The sequence below is a fragment of the Cryptomeria japonica genome, chromosome 10 (assembly GCF_030272615.1).
Source record: "Cryptomeria japonica chromosome 10, Sugi_1.0, whole genome shotgun sequence".
NCBI lineage: Eukaryota > Viridiplantae > Streptophyta > Pinopsida > Cupressales > Cupressaceae > Cryptomeria > Cryptomeria japonica.
In genome coordinates this window covers 2,129,991-2,152,185 of record NC_081414.1, presented here as the reverse complement: position 1 = coordinate 2,152,185, position 22,195 = coordinate 2,129,991, and the positions used below count along the sequence as shown (strand labels likewise).

General features: G+C 36.1%; 2 protein-coding genes across 2 annotated transcripts; both read right to left on the bottom strand.

The window, feature by feature from the left end:
* Positions 1-3,148: 3,148 nt before the first annotated feature.
* Positions 3,149-6,478, bottom strand: LOC131069434 (putative ABC transporter C family member 15). Its single transcript, XM_059213190.1, has 7 exons — positions 6,341-6,478; positions 4,848-5,142; positions 4,538-4,752; positions 4,080-4,385; positions 3,910-3,973; positions 3,469-3,708; positions 3,149-3,362 (listed from the first exon to the last, which is right to left on the bottom strand). Exons 2-7 carry the CDS (start codon positions 4,924-4,926, stop codon positions 3,250-3,252), a joined length of 1,017 nt encoding a protein of 338 aa, XP_059069173.1. The 5' UTR covers positions 4,927-5,142; positions 6,341-6,478; the 3' UTR covers positions 3,149-3,249.
* Positions 6,479-10,659: 4,181 nt separating this feature from the next.
* LOC131859667 (ABC transporter C family member 5-like) lies at positions 10,660-12,983 on the bottom strand. The gene is made up of 3 exons (XM_059213698.1): positions 12,248-12,983; positions 11,041-12,050; positions 10,660-10,799 (listed from the first exon to the last, which is right to left on the bottom strand). The coding sequence occupies exons 1-3, from the start codon at positions 12,981-12,983 to the stop codon at positions 10,689-10,691; spliced, it is 1,857 nt and encodes a 618-aa protein (XP_059069681.1). The 3' UTR covers positions 10,660-10,688.
* Between the last annotated feature and the right edge of the window lie 9,212 nt (positions 12,984-22,195).

Genomic DNA, 22,195 nt, shown 5'->3' with positions numbered 1-22,195 from the left:
AAAGAAATAACTAGGGATGGTTGGACCACTTAGAATCTTTTCTCATGTGGAAAAAAAGAGGTAGAAATAAGATAAGTTTTTACCAAAGATATCTTAGCCATAAGAAATCTCTACCAACATTGTGAAACTTTGCATATGTCTTGTAACATTTTTCTTTTGACTTAAGCCATAGTAATTTATGTTAGTGTGAATGAGATTAAATATTCCTAACTAAACATTAGTGGGAACCTATTCAAATCTTAAGTTAACTTAGGTCCTATGTGTCATTTCTAGAAGTTAGTTGGGGCCATGTTCACCTCATTTACTTTTAGTTATCCAGGAATTTAATATTTGCATCATGCATTTAATATTTGTATCAAGGGTAGTTGTTCATACCACATCACACCTTTCTTATATAAGCAAGGCCTCTTGTATATTAAATTAATGCATTCTTATCATGCAAGTTATCTTGCTATTCTCTCTTGTGGAAGCTATTTTGGTCTTGCAGGGATTTTGGGGGTGTTGTGGAGTTACATATCTACTCCAACAATTTATAATTAGATTTTAGGTGAAACGATGGTCAAACTCTAAAAGAATTGTCTACATAAGGAACATGCTTTAATTAACAGATTATTCTACTTGACATCACAAAAAGGGTGGCATATCACTTAAGATCTCCATTTTCATAAGTTGAGTAAACTTCTCTAATAGTTCAATCATATAATTATTATACTTAGTTTATGAATAGTAGCTTAAGTTTTGTTTCATTTGGAATAGAAATGAGAGGCAAAACTCATAAGAGGTTTGTGCCACTAGTGGTTTAGCAATTGAAATATCATTGCCAACATTTTCAACAAGGTTGGTAAAGATGCATAAAGGCTTTGCCCAAATAAAAATAGGGCTTAGATAGTCCAAAAGGAACTAAAAAGGATAAATATATGGTTGAAGAGCCAAGGAAGCGTGCCAAATTAGGGTTTAAGTGACTCGATGGTTTTCTAATATCATAAGTTTCTATAGTCATAATATTTTATCTTCTTACAACAATAAAAGAATGCATTACTTGATTCAACCACCCCATTAGAAGAACCCACTCTATTTTGAAACCATCTTTGGAAAATATCCTAAATTATTTTGTTAATATAGTTTTGTCAAAAGTTGCATAAATGATCCGTTCTAATGATAGAAAAAATATGATTATCACTGAAAAAATAGAATAAGATTCATTCAACCCAATGATTCCAATTTTTGTTGATTATCTCTAGTAAGTAGTGGTTATTCATATGAAAAATATTAAAACATAGTTTCAATAGAATGTTCCAACTCAAAAATGTCAAGGGAATATTACAAAAATGCCAGTCCTTCTACTAGAAATGATTGATTTAATTTACATCATTCCCTTGAAAAGATTTGTCTCATAGGCACCTCTTGAAGATAACTTGAATAACCATTGTTCCTTCCCTACAATAAGAGACCGCAATGTTATAAATTATTTGTAGATGTTTCATATGATGTAGCACATGTATTCTTCTCAAGCAAATCAAGAAAATTTTCAAGTAATCTTGAACATATTTGGGATGAGATTAATGGCGACATTTACAATAAGATATTTTCAATATGTACCTATTTGTGTTGAATAAGAAAATACATTTAATAACTGTGTTTGTTTGTGGAGTCAAAGAATTGAGAAAGATCATGTAGTTGAAAGGAGGAAATTACATGAAGAGAATCCATAGATGTTACTGCCAATGGTATCTTATTTCCAAGAGCCTATACTTGCCCCTACATTAACAAATCATACAAAGAGTTGAATTTCCATCTACTTCACAAGCAATGCTAAAATTCTACAGTGAAGAAGAACAAGCTTCTAAGTCAAACATAGAAAGACTATATCATCTATATCTAAAGAAAGATAAAGTTTTCCCAAAAATCTAGAGACCTGAATTATGATTCAACAATTTCCACTAAAAGGACAATGATTACACAATGGATTAATATGTATTGGATGATTTATTTAAAGCATTCAAAGGATTCTTTGATGAACCTAAACAAGATAAGGTCTAGGAAATAACATAGTTAGTTTAAGAACAAGATCTTTTGTTTCAAGATTTTTTAGCTCATGGTACGCATCATGTCAAAATTATCAACAAAAAATTCATTTTTGGTTTAGGATATTTTCTCTAAACATCTTGACACTGATTTATCTATTGAAGAAACATTGTATTTTGTTTTAAATTTTGATTCATCTTCATCTTCCACATTCCCCATTATTATGTAGGAAGAATAGGAATCAAATATACCTCTATGGTTAATAAGCTTGTGCCAAAAGATGAAAAACTTTTAAAAAAACATGTTCCCAACACAGTGAACGTGATGAACCTAATTATTTTCATCTCTAATGGATACATTCTTCAAAGCATATTGTTATGATGAAACGATCCAATTTTCTCAATGTCCACATTCATCTTTTGGGGGAATTAATGCTTTCTTACAACAAGTTCATGTTAATGATGATCTACTGCTCAAAGGAGATGTTGATCTAATGGTTTTGTTTCAATCAATATTCCTTCGATCTTGTTTGCACTTAAGAATGAATCTCTATTATAGCTATAGCCTAAATGTGTTGTTTGTGTATTAAAAAATTTCAATATCTAAAAATTGCATTTGCAAGACATGACTCCTAACAATTTGATGCATACATGTAAAGCAAAAATACAATAAATAATTATTTTCATTTACACAAAACTTATGAAATGCATATTAATTAATGTGTATATTTGTGTCTCTCATCTATAAATTTACTTTAGAATCAAGTTAACATAACTTTAATATGAATAAAAAAATTTAACATAACTTCAAGATTAATTTTAATCTAAAGAATTTTACATAATATTATAAAAGATCAAAAAATCACTAACACTAGTATTATAAACCTAGATTAAATTATTTATTATTTTTTAATCTAAATTTAATTTAAAATATATTAAAATAGATAAATACATTTAAGTAAATAAATACAATTAATGTTTTATTAATAAGGTCATCTCTAGATTCTATGTCAACTCATAAATCACTAACATTATTATAAATCCAGACTAAATTATTTATTATCTTTTAATCGAACTAGTATTTTTTAATAAGATCGTATGTAGATTCTGTGTGAACTCATATTGAATAACTAATGCTATTCCATATAGCAAATAGAGATCTTGCCATGGAACACTTTGGACCAGGAGATATCCAACACACTTAAATTGCCCAGTAATTGAGATTTCAGCTCATGTCTGATGTGTCACTTGATCTGCCAGTGTACCTTTCTACAAGCTTCATAAAAAATGAACTCTGTTGGAGAAGTTGAGATGGAGAATCATATTCCACAATTCTGCCTGCATAATCTCCAGATTTTTAGTTTTTCTTTATGATATCAACTGAACAAAAGGAAAAACAAATTTAGACAGAAGTAGTAATATGTTGACTGAAAAGACAGCATACCTTCATTGAGCACTAGAACCAAGTCAGAGTCCATTACAGTAAAGATTCGATGTGCTATAGTAATAACTGTGCATTCAGCATACTCTCTACGAACTGTCTCGTGAATAAGAAAATCTGTTTCAGTGTCTATTGAAGCTGTAGCTTCATCCAGCACCAGTATACGATTTTTCTTTAGAAGAACCCTTCCTAAACACATAAGCTGCCGCTGACCCATACTCCAGTTTTCTCCATTCTCACTCACTGCTAGCATAGAAAGAATCAGATTACATTAATGTCCATGAATAACCAAGGAAGATTTATGGGGAAGCCAGTAAATTCCAATGGTTATAGAGAGTCTTGAAAGGATTTCAACATCAAGGATAAAAAACGCAAAAAGTAGATCTGTATCTAATAAGCGTCAACAATAATTGTATTTGGCAAATTAGAATTTGGAGGACTCACCCTTCGAATTCAATTTTCCCTCCTCTGCATGGACAGCTCTTTTGAGTTGGCATTTTCTCAAAGCCTGTAACGAAGAGAAAAAATCATTCTATGAAACATAGACACAAAAGAAAAAGAGGATCTAAGTTTGGCTTTCATATTATTGCGTAATGCAACTCCACAAAACAGACCTCCCAAATTTCAGTGTCAGAGTGCTCTTCAAGTGGGTCTAGATTCACCCGTATGGATCCCTCGAACATTACCGGTTCCTGAGGAATTATACTTATCCTGGACCGGAGATCGTGCAGGCCCACTTTTGTGATATCAAGACCATCAATCATAATTTTTCCCCATGCAGGTTCTACAATGCGAAACAGGGCTTGGATGAGAGTAGATTTGCCGCTACCAGTACGACCCACAATCCCCACCTCCTTCCCACCTGGAAAGCTACATGTGATGCCTTTTAAGATGATTGGTAGATGTGCCCCATAGCGGACCTGCATGTATTCATCTAGGACTTAACCTTAACATATGAAGTTCATAAATCAAAATTGAAATTCTAAGTAGGTCAATGGAACTCATATGCATAACCACAAAGTGAGAGGTAAAGCTTATTCTGGAATAACAGGGGCTAGTGAGATGTACTCACATGTAAATTGTCAAAATCTACTGTTCCATTTGATGGCCAATCACAGTTTGGCCGATTTTCTTCGATGAGTAATGGAGCCTCACTTGGAATTTTACAATATTGCAAGATTCTCTCCACAGAAATTATTGTGTTTTCCACATAGCATAGGTTGTATATCACCAAAAATTGCAATGCTGTCAGATTCAATCCATATGTTACAGCTAGCCCTGCAACACCTGCAAGCCCCCGATGAAAATTAATCTCCATATGCAAGAAACCAGTTTTCTTCTCTTGCACGTTCAAAATATTTGTATTCAGTAATAACGCTTACTTGGATCAACAGCGCCCTTGGGAAAGTTCAACAGAAATAGCAAACAAGAAGAAAATATGAAGTTTGATAGCAAGTTCATTCGAAGGCCAAGCCATTCCTGAGATGCAGAGCTGTGGAATCGGACTCGTGAATAATCGTCAAGTAAAGTGAGATTGGTATTTATGAAGTGACCTTCTTGATCAAATGCTCTTATAGTGGATGCCCCAGAGATAGACTCTGCAAAATGGTTTATGATTGGAGCTTTTTGAACACCTACCAGACGGGCCAACTCTCTTGCTGTCTCTATATAGTACCTCTGCATGCATACCAATAACGTCTATTAGATGATATAAGGTTTTCACGATTCATAAAATTTTTGCAAACCAATTTCTGGAATAGACTGTGTGCGAATTTTTGTGTCTTTAACTCTCTTTCATCCTGATGAGAGATCACGGAGTGTGCTCTGAAACATTGATAAAAAAATTCACACTCTATTCCAAAAACTGACTTGCAAAAAAAAATCTATTAGATGTTCAACTACATCCATGCTATCTGATTTAATATGCGATAACTTTGGAAGAGTAGACATAATAAAATACATGTTTTGGTTCGTGCATCCTATTAAAGGTTAGAAAAAAGGTATCAAACAACTGATGATCTATGGGAAATCTTTGTAGATAGTAACACACAAGATCTTTTTGTTGAGTTTTTCATGGAACAACTAAGACTCAAACTTAAGATGTTCTATTTGTTGTTGGAGTGCTTTACCACTGAGCTACTAGTCCTTTTAGAACCAATCCATTTTTTATTCAAATGTAGCTTATTTCCAACACCCCAAAGCCACTCCTTAAAATGCTTGAGTTTCACAACCTGACCTGATACCATGTTGCTGTTGAAGTGCTTGCTATTAGTCCCTTTTAAGATCAGTCCATCTTTGATCCAGATGTGACTAATTTCTAAATTTATTCCCCTCTCTAACAAGACAGCATGGAAGGGATTTTTGCTGTTAAAGCATTTGTGTGATAATGATAAAAACAATTGGTTCAAAGTAGTAGAACCAGAAGGATCTCACATTTTTTAGGCCCCTTCCCACTTCTAGGAGACTCTTCGATGATCAGAAATCGTGGGAAAGTTTAAAGGACAATTGTTTTCCTATTTGCAATTTCCTTTCCAGGAGATGAAAATCGATATTTCAAGGAAATTATTTTATTTCTTGGTCAAGATAATGAATTTAAAATTTATAGGGAAACATGTCATAGCTAAATTGGATGTATTTGAAAAGGAGGTTTATTTTTCTTGCCCATGGGTGCAAAAGACCAGATTCTATGATGTATTAAAAGGTATGCGCATAGTTTCAAATAAATGGAAAAGTTATCCACAATGAGATAATCCTTTTGATCCATTTTCTATTCCACCATATAATGATATGTTTAACACTCGAGGACAAGGTTGTTCATCTCAATCAGAAAATTTCTTGCTAGAGGAAAACTGGACAATATGTAAGAGAAACATACCTGGTACCATACAATAATTGCCAAGACTAGTATGGATATGGCAAACACCTTCCATTAAACTTGACACATAACAGTAATTATCCCCAGTAAATCTATCACTGAGAAAGCTAGCCTCCCAAAGTAGAAAGGAAGTGTCCTGTCCACTTCGGTTTGATCCGTGGATACCTGTCAATTCCAATGATCTGCTTTGGATTAGCACAAATCAATAAATCTGCACTTCTGTGTTTGACACTGTAGCATTATATATTCCCTAACTGATTTCTATGTGAAGCCAAACTACAGATAATATTCTCAATGGAATGAACAATACAAACTGTAGACACCTGAAAATGGTCAACGCTTGCAGGATCATATTTTAACATTTGCGCATTGCCTCATTTTAGGTTTTGCGTCGCATTAACATTTCTCCTATGTCACGCACTTGGTTTTTATCATTTGCGAGCATCGAGTCATTCTTCATCTATCTCGCTTTCGAATTTGGTCTTGTCGACAACAATCTTCAATCATGATTTTGGTCGATCTTTGTCCTTGTCAATCTTGTCATATTGCGATCGATTCGTCATCGATCCTTGTCCTTTTCAATCATGTCAATTTGGTCAATTTTTCATTGATTTTTGTCAACCAATCTCAATCAAATCATTTATCAACACTGGTCAGTTATCAATTCAAAATCATGATCGACATTAATTATCTTCAATCAAGACCTAATTGTCATCCTCGTATTGCTAATTCGCCTTCTAGGGTTTCATGATTTAATCATTTAACCTTGTGCGTCATTTCTTCCTTTAGGATTAATAAATTACTTATTTATCCTAAGTTTTCTCATTACAATTAAATATTCATTTAATTGGCTAATTATTCCTCTTTGTGAGTGAATTAATTAATAAATGAAAAATTATTGATTAATTCACTAATTTCATTATTTCCTAATTCCTAATTTCCACCTATTTTCTAATTTTCTATTTCAAATTCCACCTAATTAACTTGTCTCTAGTTCTCCCTATTTGTGTGCTTCATGTGTCATACTCTTGACATAGCAATTTGTCATAGAGTTTTGCCTTGACATAGAAATTTGTCATAGAATTTGTCTTGACATAGCAATTTGTCATAAAATCTGTCATAAAATTGTCATAAGCCTCTTTGCATAGCAACATGTCATAACTTTGCTATTCTTGATTTGAATTTCTATTCGAATCTATTTCATGCTAATTTGTCCATTTCTCCAATTTCTCTATAAATTGGATGATCTTCTTCAATCAAATCCCTTGATCTTCGAATCCCTTGAATCTTGATCCTTCATGAATTTCGAATTTCTACCGAACCTTCGTTTCTAGTACTCTTGAGCCTTTTTTGCTTTCAATTGTGTGAGCACTTGTAGGTGAGATCCACAAAACTATTGAAGAGGAAAGAACAACAATGGAGCCGCATGGAAGGAGTATTCAATCTTGAATCTGGTTTGCATAATGTTTTCTGTTGAATGCTTCATTTTCATACCTCCATTGAATGTGCTTTAGAATTAGGTTCATTTCAATGAGTATTCCTTTGATTAAGCTATCATGTCTTGTGTTTTGATTGATATACTTATCTTTTGATGAATCCTAATTTCTATGCTACATTAATTGGGGGTTTTATGATTTATTCATTTAACCTAATGTGTCATTTCTTCCTCTAGGATTACTAAATTATTTATTAATCCTAAGTCCTCTCTTTACAATTAAATCTTTATTTAATTGGCTAATTATTCCTCTTTGTGAGTGAATTAATTAATAAATGAAAAATTATTAATTAATTCACTAAATCCTAATTTCTAATTTCTTTCAATTTCTAATTTCCTATTTTCATTATTCTCTAATTTCCTAATTTTCTAATTTATCCAAATTCAATTTTCTCCTATTTCTTTCCTAAATTTATGGCAATGACATAGAAATTTGTCATAAAATGTCATAAAATGTCATAAATTCTTGACATAGAAATTTGTCATGAATTGTCATAAGCCTTGCATAGCAATTTGTCATGGATATGTCATAATTTTGCTATTATTGATTTGAATTTCTATTCAAATCTCTTTCATACTAATTTGCTCATTTATCCAATTTCTCTATAAATTGGATGTTTTCTTCAATCAATCCTTCATGAATTTCGAATTTCTACCGAACCTTCATTTCTAGTACTCTTGAGCCTTTTTTGCTTTCAATTGTGTGAGCACTTGTAGGTGAGATCCACAAAACTATTGAAGAGGAAAGAACAACAATGGAGCCGCATGGAAGGAGTATTCAATCTTGAATCTGGTTTGCATAATGTTTTCTGTTGAATGCTTCATTTTCATACCTCCATTGAATGTGCTTTAGAATTAGGTTCATTTCAATGAGTATTCCTTTGATTAAGCTATCATGTCTTGTGTTTTGATTGATATACTTATGTTTTGATGATTCCTAATTTCTACGCCACATTAATGTCTACTGTCTGTCATACGGAGCACATGCCTCTGTCACTGGGTGCTCCCTCTGTCCTCCTCATCCCTGCCATGTCTCGCAGATGATGTACCTGGTCCTGGTCCTGGCTGCGGTGGTCTCATCGGTCCACTCACTCCTATGCTGCTCAATGTCCTCCGAGAGCGTGACCTGCTCTCTGTCCTCGATCGTGCCCGATATGAAGGTGCTCTCCGCTCCGGTGGAACTGCACCCTCATATAGTGTCCTCCAGTACAGTCTCTCCTCGCCGGTCTCTACTAGCATCTGTGCCATCTCCCGTGCACTGGCATCCCTAATCGACCCAATGAACTCAGCGACTCTCTGTCCCTCTCGCTGTGCCTGAGCTATGGCTGTATCCCGAGCCTCTGTGAGTCTGGCTATCTCCGCTCTGACCACCACTCCCACTGTCTCTGCTGTAACTGTGCAAAGTCGGCATATGCTATATGTGGCTGAATCATACTACCCCACTGACTCGTCTCTCGGTGAGATCGGGCAAAGCATGCAGTCCTCCAAGGAACATCCTGTGTCTCTCCAAACTGTCGCCGGACTCTCTCTGGAAGGTATAACTCAATCACTCTCTGGCGGTTTACTGGTCGCCCAATCAAGTACCTTTCCTGTCTGCAGTATGGTAACTCCTCATGATCATCTGACCATCCGGGGCAATCTCGATATGGCCTCCATATAAACTCTCTCAGTCTGTCTAGCTCACGTCGCCAGTACAAGATGTATCCAAAAGGACCCTGTCTCAGTGCTCCACCATAGCTGTACACATATGGTCAGTGTGGTACCACCTATCTATCTGTAATCGGCCGACATATGGCAATATGCTCAAATGCCCATACCTGAAGCAATGTCACTCCACAACTCAGCGTCTGCACTCCCTGATATGCTATCTGATGTAGCTGGAAATATAACATAGCCAATACACATGGTCCCCACGCGTACACTGTCCCCTCTGTCACCATCTGCTCTAATACTCTTCCCCAACCAATAGGGAATCCATGTCCTCGTCTGTCACCTATCATATTCAAAGAATTATTTCTGTATTACTACATAACAACAAAATGGAAACTGTTAAAAGGACTACGGAACTGACCCGATTTAATATGCGACCGGTAGGAGTTGCATCAAAGAAGGCCATTGGTGCATGGAAAATACAAGTAAGCATTCTCACAAAATACATTTGTGCTGTCTGAAGAGCAGCTTTTGACAGAACTACAGAGCGCACCAATGCACAAAAAACACTGCCCACTGCCAGTAAAATATACACTAAAATGAGAAGAGAACTGTCAATGATTTGTTTGTCATCTATGCTTGTGGGAGATTCAGATGCCATCCAATAGTTACTAGAGATTTCCAATATTTGGAAAAACACGTGAGCCAGTAATATCACAATGACTAGGAGGCCCTTGTATACTGCAGTTAGATAGGAACAGTAAATCTGAAAACTAACCCTTCCTTGCTGTTTCTCTTCATCCTGCACAATCTGTTCTTTCTTAAGTCTGGGATCCTCTGCACCATTTTCTCTACTATTCTTTTCTATATCTTGTACTGCATCCTGGATGTTCAGGGTACTGGTTGCCTTGCAAGAGTTTTGAGATGTTATCTGTCTCTTACTCGTATGTTCACTCATTTGCTCATGTCCACTACTTTTAAAACTGGATTTGATTTTTAATGCATTAACAGCCTCCAAAGCTTGATCATGTGAACCAACCATTCTAATGAAATCCATGCCTTCTTGGAGAAGATTATTGTATTTACCAGCCTGAGTAACCATGCCATCTCGCATTACCTGTTTAGGGATTTGATGTAATTTATCAAGAAATTTTCTTACAGGTTTTTTAAAAGATAAGAAAAAATACTAACAGGCATGCATTTCTATATACGCAAGATAGGGCTTACTAGAATGGGGTCTGCAGGAGGTAAGAATCCAACTTGGTGAGTCACATATAATATGGTCTTTGATCTCAAAATTCCTTGTATGCATTCCTATAATCAACAAATTCCATTCAGTACATTGAAACAAAAAGCTCTACGATTGTGTGCATTGCTGTCTATAAGAACTTCCACCTCAGGAGCATTCCCTGGAGAAGAACAGACACTTACCCAAATGTATATTGGAACAAAGAATTGAATTCTAGATTAATGTTCTTGACTTCTTATGCCATAGAGTTGCTACGAGCTTTTACATTTTATTCCATGTTTGTGGTGTGATTCAAGTTTCTAATACCTTGAAGAGGTGAGTTCCAGTGTCAGCATCAACAGCACTGAAAGGGTCATCAAGAAGATAGATATGTGCATCTTGGTATATAGCACGAGCGAGCTGTATTCTTTGCTTTTGTCCACCACTCAAGTTAATACCTCTCTCTCCTATCTGAGTTTGGTCTTCCTGAGAGAACAGCTGGAGGTCCTTTTCCAATGCACAAGCTTTGATAACTTCTTTATATTTCATTTCATTCATTGCCTTCCCAAACAATATGTTCTCTTGTGTTGTCGCAGACTGTATCCATGGAGACTGAGAAACATACGCTGTGCGGCCTCTCACCTTAACTTCCCCAGATATTTTTGTCATTTCTCCAAGAATACATGACAGAATGTTTGACTTACCTGAACCAACTGGTCCGCAGATCGCAACTTTCATCCCAGCTTTCACCTGCAACCTAATTACTGATAAATTAGATGCGGGCGAGAAAGGATCCCAACTGAATTCTCCACCTTCAATGTCAATTATTGCTCCGCTTGGCCTCATTTCTGTCCTTTCTACTGCAGTACATTGAAGCTCTTCCATCTCCAGAAAGTTGGCAATTCTGTCGAGAGATACTTTAGCCTTAGCTAGTGCAGAAACTAAATCTGGAAGAAGTTGTATTGGACGTTGAAGGACTTTTAAAGTTGCTAATGTGACAAGGACTTTTCCAGTGGTTAAATTTACTCCTACGAATACACAAATGCAAAATGTCGCAGCCGAAACAAGAATTGGAGTTGCCCAGAAAACACATTTAACAATAGCTCTAGCGTATAAATACTTCCACAGCCATCCACATTCATTTTTCCTCATATCCAGTAACCTCTGCATGTATTTAGTTTCCCAAGCATAAAGTTTTAATATTTGCATAGTCCTCAATGCCTCCGAAGTGATCTTCATCCTCTCATCCTTGGCTTCCATTATCTTATATTGGAATTTCTTTTGCAATCCCGCAAAAGGCTGGTTTGCAAGTGCCAAGGCAATTGTTGCTGCCAGGCCTGTAAACAGAGTAAAATTCAAGGGATGGAAAACCTTTAGTTAGCAATGAGCATAGAATGGTGTCGGATTTATTATCTTTAAACATGGCAAACTGATGTTTGAGTTTGAAGGAATGCAAAGTTATGCAAAGTTTAATTCCGAAAATTATGGGAAAATTACACAATTGAAAATAAATAGCTCATAAAAAAACCCTCACCTGCTAGTGACGCTATCCCTAGATTTCGGTACAAAATGAAAAGAGCAAGCAGAATTTGTACTGGCAACAAACAAATATCATGCCCAAACCAAGCGAAGTCTCCAATAGTGTCGACATCTGTGCTTGCATAATTGATAATTTCTCCACTAGAATGTCTTTGCCTGGCTGCATATGAAAGCCTGAGACCTTTCTTATATATGGCAGCTGTCAGGGCTGATCTGATCTGTAAGCTAAGCCTATGGGATCCAAAGAACCGATATGGCTTTGTAAATGATTCTATCACCTTTGTCCCAATGAAAACAGAGGCAAGCATATATCCACCCCCGTACCCAAACACTTGTTCTTGTTTTCCTTCCAAATACTCCATTAATGGGCTTATCAGGTAAGGACCCACAAAACTTGAAATGGTATAAGCCAATGCAAACAGTGCATTCACAGACCATTCTTCCCAAATAGATAAGAATATAGCTTTTGCCAGCCCTGTGCTGCATAATGGACTGTTTGCCCTAAGCTTACTCAGGTTGGATTGGAATGTAAGATCTGAGTGCAAAGCAGTGTCCTTGCCGAATAGAGAAGGCACATGATCAAGCTTTAAACATGTCTTGTTTCCATGTTTAAGCAGAGAGTTGAGCCAGCTGAACGTGAGCAGACTGAGCAGACTGGCATTTGAATAGGATGTAATATTGTGCGTTTCATTTGGGTTTACTAACAAAGGTGTTTTTAAGTCCATGACCATTCGTGAAGAGCAATGTGAAGGAAGACTGGTGTCCGATTTAGTATTTAATCCGCATGGATGTGTCTTGTTGCCCAAGGCTTGACCGTCAAGCGCACTATAAATTTTCCCTGCCCCATCTATAAATTTTGTCCCTTCCGCTACATTATTCCACCCAACAAGTGGAAGAAATTCATATTGTATCTTATGTGGAAGAAATTCATATTGTATCTTCTTTCCTTTTTTTTCTCTCACGTGCAAATAACTTATACGTTAATAAGTCTTTCTTTTTTTTTTTCAATTATCGCATTCAAATAAGAGGGTCTGGTCTTCGGGTGGTGTAGGGCCGTCTACTGGTGGTGGTGGTGGTGGGTGACCAGAATCTTTAAGGTGGCTTCCTCCTCCACCGTCCTTTAGGATTGCTCTAGCTGCATAATTGAACATGGTTTTATTTTATTCGGGTTTAGCCTTCATGACTGTTATTTTGTTTTGTTGTTTCTTTGTTTTTCAGGTTCCTACCCATGTGACTTTGGTTCTATTTTTTGGGCACTGTCCATGTGACTTGGAGGGCTGAGCACGTGTCCCCATATTATTTTGTGGATGGGTAACCTATTTTTATTCTAATAGATATTGACACGCATATTCATAAAAAAAAATAAGTTAATATGTCAATAAGTTTTTCACATTTTAGTAATTAAAAAGTGTCAATAAAATATTATTAAAAAAATGGATGGTAGAAATGAGAAACTAGGTGGAATCAAATCTAATTAGACAAAAACAATTAAAAGAGAGTTAACCCTCAATATCATTAAAAAAATAAAACTGAGACTATCATCTTGTAATTATTCTTCCATTTTTTCAATAAAAAGAAAGTTGTTAAGCATTGAGAGTTGCACTAGTAGGAGGATCACAATCTTTTATTGGTGGATAAAGGCAAAGATAAATATGAACGTTTCTACATAAGAGAATAATTTATATTCAACTTGATGAAACAACTATTACATTAACTTTCTTAAATAGAAATTTTAGAGAGTATAAAGAATAATTCAGAAACTTAGTCGACATACAAAAAATTTAGATTTATAGAAACCGTCAAAACCTTCGTAATAACCCTACATAGGAACACTCAAATACTATACATTATGGGAGAAATAATTAGAATATTCCAACACCCCTTTAATTTCCACCACATGCTGCTTTGGCATCTTGTCACATCCCCACAAATTATATTTCTTTTTGTGTTAAATACCTAATGTCTTAATCTAATTTATACTAAGGTGGAAACCCTAACATTATTCATGCTTGATGTTTTAAAAAAATTTATGGACCTAATTATTAAGGCTATAGACATATTACATTAATCATTGTATCGATATATGCAAGTTATATTTTTGGTTAACCAAGTACTAAAAAACTTTTTTTGACCAATATGTGAGATTAGGAGTGATTTTCTAAGTGTAAGGGTGCAACAAAAGCAAAACTAGCAAACTATCCAGAGAATAGTCCTTAAGCCTTTTAATATTGACTTTGTAACTCAAGATTCAAGCCACATTGGAGAGATCACTTGACTATGAATTTCCCTATTGATTGCAAGTTGTGGCCTTTACCCATACTAATCTCATTTGCTCTAGAATGATGGTCAACTCAACCTCTTACCTTTCACATAAACATTCTATAAGAGTTATCGGTAGCAACTCAAGAGGTTCTCTAGCTTTGTCAAATGAGTGTTAATTGACTATTTCAACAATGGACACCTTTGTCTTAATCAATTATTAAGGTGCAAGAAATTAAATAATCCTCTTTATAAGAAGATTATCAACTAACATAACTTATTCACATTCCTAAATTTTAATATTTGAAACAACACTATAAATAAACTGAAGGAACACAAATGACCACTGAGAGGGTGAATTAGTGGTAACAAAAAATTAACTTTCTAATCAATCAAACACTGATAATAGAAATGTAGAGAGATCAAAAACACATTCACACATAGGGCAAACACATAATAGAAAAACTATGAGGAAAAACCTCGGCAAGAAATGCTATTAGAGTCTATTGCTCTAATCCACCCTCACAATGAAAAGTATTTTATTACAATGTTTATGGGCACCAACCCAAAGGAGCACCAACCCATAAATTTTATGAGCAACAACTTAAAGGAGCACCTACCCTTGATCCAAGTACCCACTCAGAAAATAACAACAAAAAATTATAGCTACAATTTGAGCACCTAGCTACAAATGATGTTTTGTAACTCACTATGATTACTATGTCTGTTAAAGACTTAGTTCTTCTCTGCTCACAGACTTTATCCTATGCTCACTGATCTTTCCTATCAAATTATGCCTCTAGCTTTCAGTCCTCTTCTTATCTTTGCACAAAGCTCTCTGATTGTTGGCATTGAATTGTCATTGATGTCAACCAGTATTGTAGGCTACTGGTAGAAGAGAAGTGTGATCATGTGTTGACATATGATATCACCGGTATAAGGTAAGATGTAGAAGTGAGTTGGCATCCCTGAGTATTAACTAGTAAGGCATAAACCGATATGAAGGTTGGTTGTTTATTTGTGATGAAGAGGCAAAATGTTAGATGAATCACAACAACACCTAGTGAGTTGACCTGAACAAATGACATGAAGACATACCAGAAGGTTAGATGAATTGTCAGTATTGTGTAATGCCGATAACAACTATTGTCCTATGTATTTGGCATATCGGTAAAGGTCTGTACCGGTAGAAGGGTTTGTACCGGTAGGGATGTTCAGGGTGAAACTGACTCATTGTTGATGAGCTGAAAGTATGCTGACGTGTGCCATGGGGAGCTAAGGTGGCAAACATGCAGAGGTTGATAAAATGTTCATCAACATGGTTGTCCGTGTAGTTGGTGGTCATTAAATGATAGATCCAAAAATCAAGGTATATTATCTGATTGTTGCAACTTGAGGTAGAATGGACGACAGAGAATGATCAGGTAGTTGTTGGCATGGTGATCGGATCATGAAATCCGATTGGAGATTGACCTCCAGCCAGAAACAACTGGACAAGATGAGGTCGACCAAGATCAAGGCCGTAAAGTATGATAATGTTTGCTATTTTTAGAAAACATGCATTGGATGAATAAAAACATGTACTGATGCATCTCCCCATAGCAGGTGAACGATCCAAGATAGATCAAACAAGTTTTGATGCAGATTTGGTCAAAGGAAAGAAACCCTAACCGCCTGGTGTTTGAATTTGTTTTTGGTAGGAAAACTTGTTTTTAAATATACAAGTCTAAAAGCGATGAAGTTGTTGCTGCGAAATGATATGTGATTATACTGGTGTATGAAAGATAGGGAGAAAAGATTATTTATGTGAAAAACAAAGAAAATCTCTAGTGATTGTGTCTTGAAGGAGAAACCGGCAAGGTGTGAACCGACAGAGACAAAACTTGTCAGAGTGTGAGTAGGTGTGAGGTGAATCCAACAGACAAAGGAAGGGAAGTTTTTGACAGAGTAAGAACCAGCATAAAGGTAGTGTTGTAGTGAGTGTGGAGGTTTCACAGACTGGTAAGATTGAAACTGGTAGAGTAGTGTATTGAAGGGTTGCAAAACTTCATTTGCAACAGGGAAGTTATTTTTGTATTTGAATCATCATATTATTTTCACTAAGTAGGTGCTTAGTGCAAGGGTTGTAGATCCTTTAGGTTGTAGCCTACAAATTGTTTAAGGGTTGGTGCTCCTTTGAGTCAATGTTCATCAATTAGGGGTTTGTGCTCTTTGGGTTGGTGCCCTAAAATTGTAATCATGTTAGTTTTATTATGAGGCAGGATTGGAGCAGAAGATCTCCACTAGCTATTCTCACCAAGTTTTTTCCCATATTGAGTTTTCCTCATATATCTATTGCTATGTGATGCATTCTGGTGTATGAGTTATTTTGATGTTATAGCAAATCCTTTCATACATTTTGTTTGCATAGTTTGGCTTACCGGTCTGCACTCTATTTGCTTCACAGAGTACTGATTTATCCCTGTTTGAAAGAAAAAGTGATAAATCATTGATTCACCCCCCTCTCAATGATCCATTGTGTCCAAAAATTGGTATTAGAGCCTAGATACCCTGTTGTGTCAAAGCATTCTCCATCTTGGGTAGATCTTGTCAAGTGTTCACAATGGCAAGAAATGAGTCAACCTCAAGAAAGCCCCTATGTTTGATGGTGTCAACTATGCCTTTTGGAGTAGAAGAATGAAAACCTATTTGTCTTCTCTAGGTTGTGATGTATGAATGTCAATTGTGAATGGGTATACAATCCCTAATAATCCTCCTATTGATCCATATGCTAAGAATGAATATGAGAACAATGCTAAAGCTAAAAATGCCATTCTTAGTGGGTTATCTGATAATGAATATGTTAAGGTCATGCACTGCTCATCTGCCAAGGAAACTTGGGATAAGTTGAAGAAGATATTTGAAGGTGATCCTAATGTCAAGGAAGCCAAGTTGCAGACATTGAGAGCACAACTTGAGGGTTTGAAGATGGGAGAGGAAGAGAAGATTATTGACTATCTCCAAAGGATTGTTGAAACAACAAACACCATTAGAGGGCTCGGTGAAGAAATAAAAGATGAGGTTGTAGTGAAGAAAGTACTTAGATCTCTCACATCTAAGTATGATACAAAGGTTTCTACAATAGAAGAAGAAAAAGATCTGAAAGTCTTTACAATGGATGAGTTGTATGGTTCCCTAACTACTTATGAGATGAGGATTGTCGGTATTGAGGCTGCGAAGAAAGAAGTTGCATTCAAAACATCAAGGAAAGGAAAAGAAGAGTCTTCTCATGATGGAACCAGTGAAGACTCGGATGATATCATGGCAAAATTTGTCAGAAGACTCAAGACGGGTTTAGGCAAATACAAAGGCAAGTTGCCCCTGAGATGTTTCAATTGTGGTGTTGGGTCTCAAATCAATAGATTGGATAGGCTCTAAGGAAATGCCAACTCCTATGATCAAACCCTCCAATTGACCTGGCCAACTTATAGAGTGAACCTATTTGGTTACTAACTCTCTCACTTTAGGCTCTGCAAGACCTAGGCGGGTATACCTATTCACTAGTGGCTTTTGATGACTAGTGCCTTTTATAGAAAATTGAGTATCTTGATCTAACTTCCTCCTATCTTAGAATGGCATAAGTTACCAGGATGGAGATATAGAAGATGAGTTCAAGATTGTTGTTGTGGAAGCTATTCGATCTTTGTGCTTGAAATTTGTATGTATACACTATTGCTAATCTAGTCTATATTTCCTACTCAACTACTCCTATTGCTTTAAAGTAAGATGTGAACTGATATGGTGATAAATTGTTTTTTATAGATGACCAATGCCTTCTTCGTTGTTTGGGCTACAAAGTCTTTATATTTCTTTAGGACTTATTGTGTAAAATTATGAGACAATTTTTAAACCCACTCCTTTTGGAAAGTTTGTCAGTTACTATTTCTTATGAGCTCTACTTTGATGTTTATATTATAAATCGCTTGAATGAATTTAACCCTAACTTTAAGAGACCATCCAAGGAAGAGTTACAGGGAACAATTACAATTCACAAGTAAATCCTTTTGATCCAAATCTATAATATGGAACTCAAAACTTCACTGGAAGAACACAAATAACCTTATCTCCTTTAGATAATATCACAAGCATCTGCCTACAGAAAATGTAGTAATCCACAACACATACACAAAAGAAAACAACTAATTGTATTATATATTCATCAAAATAGTACAATGGTGAGCCTGAGGCTATCATCTATGTCCTTTAATATTACAAAAATTCCCTCATTTATATGAGAGTATACAATTTCACCAAGAGGTGTGACTGTTCAGTATGTAACTACTAACTAGTGCTTTTGTTAACAAACTAAAAGATAAACAAATTTAACATCCCCACATGTTCTATGTATTTGTCATCCTTGTACATTATAATATCATAGTTCACTCTCCTCATATCAGTTTCTATCAGGAAATAATTAGAGAGAATGTGATTCACTTAAGGTGATAAATCTTTGCTTTGATCCAATCTTGCTACTTCTTGATCTTTGTCATTAACAAATTCTTGTTTCCACTGCTCCAGCGACACCAATTTGCCATCATTGTAAAAAGAGGGCACCCTAGGGGTATTCCCATTGTCCAATCTTTGAAGCTCATTTCTTAATCGATCTGCAAACTCATCATGTGACTTCAAGTAAGTCTTGGCTTCAATCCTCTCACCAAGAGTCATTAAACTGCCATCATTCATCATAGCCTACAATCGTGATTATAGCCTTTCATGTTCCCTCAAAGCTTTGGTTGTCCCATAGTATGTTTTCCAATAATTCTCTGCAACTAGCATCACACTCCTGAACCTATGCTCAATGATTTCATGAACAAGTTTATCCATCTTTGGCTGCATCTTTTCTATTTTCCGAGATGATTTTTCTTCCTTGCTCCTCCAATATATTGCATCCATCTAGGCATCCATAGAATCTTGGTCAATACGATATGACATTCCTGTTTCATTGGTGCTTGTCTCAATCTGTAGTAATCGTGCTTGCAGTCCTTGCCTCTCTTCACCGGCCTTTTCATATAGGTTCTTATATGTAGAGTTTTCTCTGACAAGAAACTCTATCTGATCCTGATTTAGCTTGGCCACATCCAAGTTTAGTTTGACAGTGATTCTCAGATCAGTTCTCCCAACTTGTTGTATCATCAAATGTCCGAAAACTTCTTCTGTGTCAACCAATGTGGGCCTCTTATTTTTAGGATAGATAGCCCATTGTAAAAGAGCCTTTTGATTTAGATCATATCCTGATCCCCTAAAGAGTTTATCAATTTCATCTAGCATCATTTGCTTACTTGGATCCTGTTTTTTGAGAAAATCGTCAAATAACAGGGCAGACTTCATATCCCATCCAGAATACAATAACACACCAGCCTCCTTAAGCAACTGCCTCCCTTTTTTAGTTGTCATTTCTTCCATTATAAGATCAATTTCCTCTTGTAGCTTCTGGACCTGCTACTCTTCATTGCTATCTTTCATGATGTTTCTAATTTGCAGTCCTTTATGTTGATACAAGAATGTGGTGAACTCTTTGGAGGCAATAAAATCACTATCATCAATGAAATCCTCATGTTCCAAGAATCTAACATCAACAACTTCTCAAACATTGAACTATCCTTTTGTCAAATTTATCTGTGTACCCCCTTCAGAACCAGGAGGGTAGTCTTCTCTAGGAGAAAATGGAATAGCACCAGATGTAAAAGTAGGGGACACATGAGCTAAAGGCTCTGTACTTCTAATGGTATCAATATATTCCCTAAAGACAAGGGGGAACTCCTTCAAGTATTTCCAACTCATGCTCCATAAGTTTGTAGGAGAACTCCAAGGGGTCCTCAATCTTTTGCAATACATCTTTATTCATTTTACCTTTAAAAAGCTTCCATTGGTAGGCTTGCATTACCTTCTCATATTTTCCTCTTTTTGCTATGGCCTCTTCTCTATCAACGTTCTTAATGAGGTCATCTAGCAAACATGACTTATGTTCTCCAACCTTTAGCCTCTGTGATGACCTGGTTGTCCTTATAATCCCTCAGGATCAAAATTTGGCCTTGGGTCTCCCATTGCCATACCATAATAGTTCAACTTTGTTTGCAGCAAACCGTAACTTTTGTAACTTTTCATAATAAAGTCTGAAAAGACTAACAATCTTGGCACAATTGACGGTTTCCCATGGTTTTTCAGATGTTCTGCACTCACAATTGATAGCTTCCTCACAATTTCCAGGCAAGCCACTTTGTTAGGTACTGTAAGTGGCAACAGATATGGTCTTCCTTCAAACCCGTACACCCTTATTTGTGTGCAATCTAAAAAACAATACCAGTCTCCCCAATTGTGGTCAATTGAGGAATTTTCACCATAATCCTTAGGTCTCAAAAATCTTTGAATCTCTGGTGCAAGGGCATGATCATATGGACAACCTAATAATCTGTACAATGTTTTAACAAAGAACTCTTCAAAGTGCCAATACTGATTATTGGTATATCTCTGGTCCCATGAGGAAACCCACAATTGAACCGGTTTTCTCATTCTAGCCTTGTCATAGGCTCTGACACATAATTCTTCCGGCCACAATCCTTCATCTTGTCCAACATATAATAGCATATGCATAAGAAGGGAATAATACTTAAAGTGCACATTGATCATATCCCCTTTCAGCTTCTCCAACCCATAATTTAGGGCTTCAACAAGGTAAGCAATAAAATCAAAGAAGAGAGGGTCTCTAGACTGCAAACCAACACAAATGACCATGGCTGCAATATCCATTAAAGGATGGGCTTTTATCCCTAGAACCCGAGCAACATAGTAATAGGTATATTTGAAGTAAGGGTGGAAGGAGTTGACATCATAAGGGGCTTTGTCATCCTGACCTAATGGAACTAAAGACCCTGCATTTCTAGGCCTGTGAATGGGGAGTCTCCATCTCTTGTAAATGTGTTCTAGGTTAAAGTATTCACTCGTTAATTTCTTGAGGTCAATTGGTTCCTCAAACCCCCAATCTAACTCAAACACAGTGTCAATAACCTCCCTTGTAATTGAAAGAATCGGCTCACCCATATAATTATATATGGTTCGGGTTTTGGGGTCATAGTTGCTTGCCAGGGCTTTCATGAGTTCTACATTTACAAAGACATTAGCCACAACCAGTTTGCCTATGTTTAATCGCCATAAATTATTTATAGGCTGAGGAGCACTTCTTCTGGCATATCCATATACAAACAACTCATATCCCCTTAATTCGGTCAACATGTCTCCAAGATTCTCAAATCTATCCTCCAAACCTTCCTCATCTACCTTAATCTTTTTAGACCTTAAACTGGATGATGGCCACTAATCAATCAAATCCTGGGCCAAGGAATGCCCTTCCTTCTTCTGTCTTTTGGGTTTTTCTTCTATGGTAAGTGGTTCCTTTCCCTTTCTAGTTTTACTAGCTTTAGATGATGACTCCATTTTGAATTTAAGAAGAGGCTCTGTATATGGATAACTTACTTGAAATCTACGAGTCTTCTCTATGAATTCATTCGATTTCTACTTCTGGTTCGTCGCCTGTGGATTCTTCAGTACCGTGTCCTTCATTACCAATATTTCACTTGTGGCGAATTGAGCAGTTAGTAATGGCAATTCAAAAATGGTCATTTAGATATATGTTTGAATTAAATGGTGA